The following is an 8,744-nucleotide window of genomic DNA, read 5'->3' on the forward strand; positions in this document are numbered from 1 at the left end:
AAAAAAAAAAAAAAAAAAAAAAAAATAAACCCCCCAATACAGTGGAGTTTTTTTTTTTTTTTTTTTTTTTTTTAGCTGCACTGAGTCTTCATTGCTACGCGCAGGCTTTCTCTAGTTGCGGCGAGCGGGGGCTACTCTTCATTGCACAGGCTTCTCAATGCAGTGGCTTCTCTTGCCTCTCACTGCTGTGGCCTCTTGCATTGCGGAGCACAGGCTCCGGACGCGCAGGCTCAGCGGCCATGGCTCATGGGCCCAGCTGCTCCGCGGCATGTGGGATCTTCCCGGACCGGGGCACGAACCCGTGTCCCCTGCATCGGCAGGCGGACTCTCAACCACTGCGCCACCAGGGAAGCCCCAGTGGCTTCTCTTGCTGCGGAGCACGGGCTCTAGGCACACCGGCTCCAGTAGTTGCAGCACGTGGGCTCAGTAGTTGTGGCTCATGGGCTCTAGAGTGCAGGCTCAGTAGTTGTGGTGCATGGGCTTAGTTGCTCAGCAGGCGGATTCTTAACCACTGTGCCACCAGGGAAGTCCTGCAGTGTAGTTCTTGACCACGGATGCACATAAGAATCATTGGGCTAATTAAAAAAAAAAAAAAAAATCCTACTATCCAGGCTGCCCATACTTAAGCCATAGCCCCTGGAGGGGGGATCTGAACAGCAGCGCTGTTTAAATGCCCCCAGGCCCCCTCACCTTGAGATCCGCAGGGAATAACACCCGGGATAATAGGTAGATGTTCTCGGAGCAGAGGCGTAGACTGAGCTTGGTGAAGTTCACGTGAAGAAAGTTCGTGGACTTGACTTTGGGGCAGATGTCACTCTCCCCATAGAAGGGGGAAACTGTGATGGTTGTTTTGGTATCAAAGAAGGGTATGATGTCACTCACTCCTCCATCTACGTATCGCTTTTAAGGGAGAGGAAAAAAAAAGGGACATACTGTCAGAAGCTCTGGGCTGGGGTTTTCTGTGTGTTTCAGATTATGGCCAGAGGCTTCTCAGAGCCGCAGGCAGATACGGTGAGGGGCTTTGGGATCACTCTTTCAGCAAATCCCTACTGAGCATTTCTGTGCCAGGCCAGGCTGTAGGCTGGCGCTCAGGGTTGCCACATGCTGCTGTGTAGTTTGCACACTGCACAAAAAAGTGCCTGCCCAAGAGGCAGACGGAGGCTGGCGTCTGGCCCACGTTGTGACGGCAAAGTCCCGAGCCCAGGTGGGCGTCCCTAGGCATACCCATGTAATTTGCTCAGACCAGGGGCGCTGTGTGCACTGGGGACAGAGTGTGATGTAGACCTGGCCCTAAGGGAGACAGATGGTCATGGGTTCAATTCCAGAGGCCCCTTGCTGCTTGAGGAATCTTGGACAAGACACTTAACCTGTGAGCCCGTCCACACCTGGGAAATGAGAAGCCGCACTGGAGACTTAAATGACGCAGTGAACCTGGGACTCGAGCTCTCTGAAAATGGCATCTTGTCCCACAACAAAGGTGCATTTGGGGTAAGTACTGTGAGAATCAGTAGCCATATCCTTGAACAATCTTAGTGCCCACGGCCAGGCTGCGGCAGGCAGGTTTTGGTACAATTTGGACCCAGTCTACACCTATGAAACCAACGTCTAGAATGATTCCCAAACCCACGACCATCATAGCCCAGCTGTTGGTGCCCACAGACAGGGGGGAACCTTCAAATATCACAACTGGGAGAATTTCCCCAGCCAGTCCTTCCAAAGGGAGACATCTCAGGGCACACTTTGGCCTAAAACAAGTCCAAAAAAGAATCAGGCACGTTCAGCCATGGCTTAGCTATCAAGAGATTCTTGCCTTGAGTCCAAATGATTAGATGTGCACACACAGCAGTAGTTTCTAAATTGTTGCCATGTGATTTCTATGGAAGATACAGGAAGGCATCAAAACCCTCACTGGCAGCAAGAGACACAGGACCAAATGTCAGGAATCTTTAGTTAAGACTGAGGAGGGAGGAAGCAGGTGACTATTTTTTAATTATTATTTACTTTTTAAAATTAGTTTTTATTGGAGTATAGTTGCTTTACAATGTTGTGTTGGTTTCTACTGTACAGCAAAGTCAATCAGTTACACATATACATATATCCACTCTTTTTTCACTCAAGGGATAAAGTCCAATGACTCCTCTGTCCTGTATAATTTTCCCTCCACCCTGAACTTGTCTACAGGAACATTCTGAGTTTGCTCAGTGGAACCTCAACGTTTTGCTCTAATTTTCAGCAGGTTTCATCTGGGTACACTGATGGGGGTGACTGTGTGTGCACCACAGCTGCAGCAGCCTGGGGGAAATGAAAAGATAACAACAATGACAAAACCACCCATATTTACTGAATACTTACCTGTGCCAGGCTCTATGCTGCATCTTCACTGCATTATCGCATGTAATTCCCACAACAATGCTACAACTGTGCACCACTATTAACCCTCATTATTATTAACCCTCCTTTGCCAATTCAATCTCAGAGAGGTTAAGAAATGTGTCCAAAGTAGTCCAGCCAACATGGGCTAGAGCAGACACGTGATTCTAGGTTTGTCTGCCAGGCTGGCGCTGTTAGAATTGCAGGTGATCACCTCACGGCTCCAGGCCTCAGTTTTCTCATCTGTAAATAGGGGCAACTATATGTCTGTCCCGGGGATGCTCTGGGGCATGAGTGAGGCTACGTGTAACCTGCCTTTGCAACTTGCTTTGCAATGTGAGGACCGTGCTGTTGTTAAAGCGTGAACCAGGAGGGTTTCTAAAGTGCCTTCCTGCTGACACACTGGGATGTTGTGTCTTCTCTCCCACAGCTGTAACAACCTAAACTGTCTCCAGACATCGCCAGATGTTCCCGGGTGGGAGGACAGAATCATCTGATAACTGCTGCCCTAGAAGGAGGCTGCCAGGTGGTCCAGCACAGCCCAGCATCCAGTCCAGAGCCTGCAGGACAAACACCTCAACTTCTGTTTTTCCACCAGAGGCGGGGCTCAGGATTAGCCACATGTGTTTACATATTTGTTGAATGGAACCAAATTGCAGCCCTGTTGGCAGCTTTTGCCCGAAGCCACGGGCTGAAAAGGATAGACTCAGACCCAGAGAGGATTATAACCCTCAACCCCTAAGAATAAAGCCTTATTACCGGGTTTCCCTGGTGGTGTAGCGGTTAAGAATCCTCCTGCTGATGCAAGGGACACAGGTTCAAGCCCTGGTCTGGGAAGATCCCACATGCCGCAGAGCAACTAAGCCCGTGCACCACACTACTGAGCCTGCTTTCTAGAGCCCACGAGCCACAACTACTGAGCCTGCATGCCACAACTACTGAAGCCCGTGCTCCAAAACAAGAGAAGCCACCGCAATGAGAAGCCCGCACACTGCAACGAAGAGTAGCCCCCACTTGCTGCAACTAAAGAAAGCCCGCATGCACCAACGAGGACCCAATGCAGCCAAGAAAAAAAAAACAAAAACTTATTACCTTAAGTGAGTAACTGACTCTTAAGCATCTTATACCTTAATAGGCCACTGGGCACCTGTTTCAGTGCCCATGTGAAGATTAAATGAATTGTGAAAATGACTCTACTACCCAAAGCAATCTACAGATTCAAAGCAATCCCTATCAAACTACCAATGGCAGTTTTCACAGAACTAGAACAAAAAATTTCACAATTCTTATGGAAACACAACAGACCCCGAATAGTCAAAGCAACCTTGAGAAAGAAAAATGGAGCTGGAGGAATCAGGCTCCTGGACTTAAGACTATACTACAAAGCTACAAAATATGGTACTGGCACAAAAACAGAAATACAGATCAATGGAACAGGATAGAAGGCCCAAAGATAAACCCACGCACATATGGTCACCTTATTTTTGATAAAGGAGGCAAGAATATACAATGGAGAAAAGACAGCCTCTTCAATAAGTGGTGCTGGGAAAACTGGACAGCTACATGTAAAAGAATGAAATTAGAACACTCCCTAACACCATCCACAAAAATAAACTGAAAATGGATTAAAGACCTAAATGTAAGGCCAGACACTATAAAACTCTTAGAGGAAAATATAGGCAGAACACTCTATGACATAAATTACAGCAAGATCCTTTTTGACCCGCCTCCTAGAGAAATGGAAATAAAAACAAAAATAAACAAATGAGACCTAATGAAACTTCAAAGCTTTTGCACAGCAAAGGAAACCATAAACAAGACAAAAAGACAACCCTCAGATGGGAGAAAATATTTGCAAACGAAGCAACTGACAAAGGATTAATCTCCAAAGTATACAAGCAGCTCATGCAGCTCAGCATCAGAATAACAAACAACCCAATCCAAAAATGGGCAGAAGACCTAAATAGACATTTCTCCAAAGAAGATATACAGATTGCCAACAAACACATGAAAGGATGCTCAGCATCACTAATCATTAGAGAAATGCAAATCAAAACCACAATGAGGTGTCACCTCACACCAGTTAGAATGGGCATCATCAAAAAATCTACAAACAATAAATGCTGGAGAGGGTGTGGAGAAAAGGGAACCCTCTTGCACTGTTGGTGGGAATGTAAATTGCTACAGCCATTATGGAGAACAGTCTGGAGGTTCCTTAAAAAACTAAAAATAGAACTACCATATGACCCAGCAATCCTACTACTGGGCATATACCCTGAGCAAACCATAATTCAAAAAGAGACATGTACCACAGTGTTCATTGCAGCTCTATTTACAATAGCCAGGACATGGAAGCAACCTAAGTGTCCACTGACAGATGAATGGATAAAGAAGATGTGGCACATATATAAAATGGAATAGTACTCAGCCATAAAAAGAAATGGAGTTACTCGTAGTGAGGTGGATGGACCTAGAGTCTGTCATACAGAGTGAAGTAAGTCAGAAAGAGAAAAATACCGTATGCTAACACATATATATGGAATTAAAAAAAAATGTTTCTGATGAACCTAGGGGCAGGACAGCAATAAAGACGCAGACATAGAGAATGGACTTGAGGACACGGGGAGGGGGAAGGGTAAGCTGGGACAAAGTGAGAGAGTAGTACTGACAATATATCCACTACCAAATGTAAAATAGATAGCTAGTGGGAAGCAGCCGCATAGCACAGGGAGATCAGCTCGGTGCTTTGTGACCACCTAGAGGGGTGGGATAGGGAGGGTGGGAGGGAGATGCAAGAAGGAGGGGATATGGGATATATGTATACATACAGCTGATTCACTTTGTTATACAGCAGAAACTAACACAACACTGTAAAGCAATTTCACTCCAATAAAGATGTTAAAAAAAAATTCCCAAAATAAAAAGAAAAAAAAGATTAACTGAAGAGCTTACCTTACAGATAACCAGCTAATTATTCTACACGAAGTTGGTTTTGCTGCCCAGAGAGCCTGGAGGGGGGCCAGCTATGGAATCTCTGTCTGAAGGCTGAGAGGCAAAAAGGCTCCACGTCTGGGGACACAGGTCTCAGGGGCCCAGGGTACCTGAGCCCAGTGCCTCTTTTTTTTTTTTTTTTTTTTTTTTTTGATACTTGGCTTGCTGGATCTTAGTTCCCCAATCAGGGATCAAACCTGGGCCCTTGGCAGTGAAAGTGAGGCGTCCTAACCACTGGACCACCAGGGAATTCCCTCAAACACAGTTTAAAAGCAGACTTACCACGCCTCTGAAGGAAGGGGGGATCAAGCCACTGATGAAAGGCACGAAGGAGGAACAGAACAAGGCCTGTGGAGACAAAAGGGAGTGAAACCACAGCCCAGAGCAGGATGCCTTTTGTTCCCCTGGGTCTTTATAAGCCTTTTCCAAGCGAGGAGAGCAGCAAGCCTGAAAACACTCCTGGCACAGAGGAGGTGCTTTAATAAATGGTTGAACGAACATGAACCAACCTACACACTTATTATTTCAGGCCCAAGTACCAATTCTCTAACGACACCGTCTGCAGACTGTAGCTTCTTGCCCCTGCTCCCCACGAGGGTCACACTGGGCCATCAGAGACAGAACCAAGAGTTGGTGACTAGCTGATTGACAGGGAAGGGGCTAGATCAGGGCTTTGCAAACGCTGAGGTTCATCAGAATCGCCTGGAGAGCTTGGCGAACCACAGACTCGGTGCCCCACCCCTAAGGTTCTGATGCTGCAGCTTGGAGGCGGGGCCTGAGAGCCTGCAATTCTAACAAGCTCCCAGGCGATGCCGCTGCTGCGACTGCTGGTCTGAGGCCCACGCTTTGAGTCGCGCCATGCTAGCGAGCATCAAGCAGGATGTAATACTGATGCAGTGAGACAAAGGGCTCACGTGGGAATGCACAGTTGCTGGCTGCCTAGAAAAAGCCTCCACAAACAAGGTTAAGTGGAAGATGACACTGGCTGCTGAGAAGCTGCTGGTTATATGTGCCAGGCTGTGTGCTTGTAGGGACCTGTGTTAAGTGAAATGATATCCGAGCAATTCTCATAAAAGGCTTCAGCCAAACTAAGTGGTAGCTTCATATTGCCAATGAGCTTCTCTGTGCTCGAGGCAAATAAGACACACTCCCACCCTTGTGGGACTTCACTGGAGGGGTCCTCATTAAGGAACAGGCATCACTGGGAGGAGGGACACATGTGGGATGAGGTCCCTGGAGCAAAAGGTCATAAGCCGTGTCTTGAAGGATGGGGAGGGGTTATTTGAAACTGAAACTGTCCTGGAACACTCCAGTTTTGCATGTGCTCTGGACCAGACCACTGGATGCACTCAGAGTTCATACCACCCTGGTACGGGAAGCTAGCCAGCATCGTGGGCAACCAGGTTCTTTTGCATCTTAAGAAAAGAACGGGTCAGGTGGTTTACGACAGCCCTCTCTTTGTTGCTTCTGAAATGAAACGGTCTTTATGACTTGACAACACCCAGATAAGCAAACTGCTTACGTCCACGACTTCGTCTTTGGACCGAAAATCAGACACCAGCACATTTTCTCCATCGGCCACTCTGGTGAGCGAGATGACAATTTTGCCCGAGAGGAGCTGGTGGACGTTGTCTGGGAGGTATCTCTGGAGACCATCTCGGAGGTGCTTGCTCAAACTGAAGGTCGGGTGGAGGACGCCAATGTTCCGACTCCTGGCGCTCCGGACAAGGTCCACGAGGGCCTGCAATGTCTGCTCTGGGCGGAGATAGACAAATATACAAAGGAATGTACCACCCTGGAGATGGGAATGCTTTGTGGCAGGACCAGAAACCTGGCAGCAGGGAAGCTGCTGACCTTTCCCTTTCTCCAGGCCTGGGCTGTCTGATCCGGCAGCCACGTGTGGCTCCCAGGCCTGAGATGTGGCTAGCCCAAACTGAGCTGGGTAAAAGACACACTGGACCTCAAAGGCTTATAACAACAAGAACAACAACAAAATGTAAAACATCTCATGAATAATGTTTTATATTGATTAGATGTGAAAATGATAATATTCTGGCTGGACTGGGATAAATAAAATTAATTTCACTTACGTCTTTTACTTTTTCCACGCGGCTACTAGGAAATGTAAGATATGCCTATTTCTGTTAGTTAGTGCTCTGGGCCCTCCCTGGCCACAGGAACGAGCCGCCAGAGGCTCCGTGAACCCTCTCCTCACCTCCATCCCTCCATCAAGGCCAGAAGCCAGGCACTCACAGCGTCGGAGCTTGAGCACGAATGGGCCTAACACTGAAGGGAGCAGACAGCAAGCGCAGCCTTGGACCTGAGTTTGAATCCTGCCTCTACCTCTTACTAGCTGAGCAACTGAAATAAGCCACTTCAGTGCCTCGCTGAGTCTCAGACTGCATGTTTTTAATGTGGGACCACACTCAGCTACCTTCTGGAAATAGAGAAGATTAGATACACTACAATCTATAGGTGCTCAACCCAGATGAAGCACCTAATAAACAACCAGACTTAACTTTTAACCTCTAATGTCAGAATTACCAGACCATCCAGTGGGCACAGGGCACGTGCATGCTCCAAATGACCTCACTCACTGGCCTGGTCCCCTCTGGCTGGTCTGCACTGCCCTAGCGGGCAAGAGGACCTGTCCCAGCCCGAGCCCTAGTCATCCGTAGATCCTGGGATGCAGAAGCCCGGACACACATCAGCAGGTCCCGACCCACTTCCGACCTCCACTCAGCTCTCCCCACACATGTGGCCCCACTGAGCCCGGGAAGAAGGCACAAAACGGCGCACGGCTGGCTGGTTCTGCCAGTCTCTCCTGCCAAGTCAGCCTGGGTTTGGAGGCGCTCTCAGGAGCCATGCCCAAGTCACAGGCCTTGGGAAACGCTCCCTGGCGGTCCCCAAGTGAGACAGGCAGTTAAAGCAGGAAACTGGGGCTCCCAGAACCTCCGGGGTAGTTCTTTGCCAGGGCCTCCAGATCCACTTTCCAGGGACCTGGTGGTCCCGAGCCACCCCCTGCAGGACACAACCCCAGGCTGTACCTGTCCTCTGCCTGTTAGGAACGCCCTCTACGCTGGAGTCAGGGCACTTCACGTGCTGGGGTCTGTGCATTTGAATCTGGTCCCAATTAAACACCTGACCATGTGGCTGTCTCCAGGTCACAACCCTGGGACACAAGGGCTGGCGTTTATCACTGCTCAAGCGCAAGGTGGCCAGTCTGATCCTCCTTGAGGTCACGTTTCCTGCCCTTTGCTCCTCTCCCCCTCGATGGGGAAGGCGGCCACGGTGGCCTCTCCTAATCTCCACCTCTCCATCAGCCCAGGGCCTGCTCCCTGATCCTATCCAACGGCAGGGCTGTGCTTACTGGCAAGGGATTC

The 8,744-nt window shown here is 48.7% G+C and overlaps 1 protein-coding gene across 1 annotated transcript in view; it reads right to left on the reverse strand.

The window, feature by feature from the left end:
• Window positions 1-8,744, reverse strand: part of PNPLA3 (patatin like domain 3, 1-acylglycerol-3-phosphate O-acyltransferase) — a 17,346-nt gene that overhangs the window by 7,134 nt on the left and 1,468 nt on the right. The window contains exons 2-4 of the mRNA XM_007453930.1: window positions 6,884-7,116; window positions 5,644-5,709; window positions 691-900 (exon numbers count right to left, since the gene is read on the reverse strand). Of these exons, the coding sequence (XP_007453992.1) occupies window positions 691-900; window positions 5,644-5,709; window positions 6,884-7,116 (509 nt within the window). The remainder of the gene's footprint in view (window positions 1-690; window positions 901-5,643; window positions 5,710-6,883; window positions 7,117-8,744) is intronic.

This window comes from Lipotes vexillifer, unplaced genomic scaffold (genome assembly GCF_000442215.2).
Source record: "Lipotes vexillifer unplaced genomic scaffold, Lipotes_vexillifer_v1.1 scaffold382, whole genome shotgun sequence".
NCBI classification, from domain to species: Eukaryota; Metazoa; Chordata; class Mammalia; order Artiodactyla; family Lipotidae; genus Lipotes; species Lipotes vexillifer.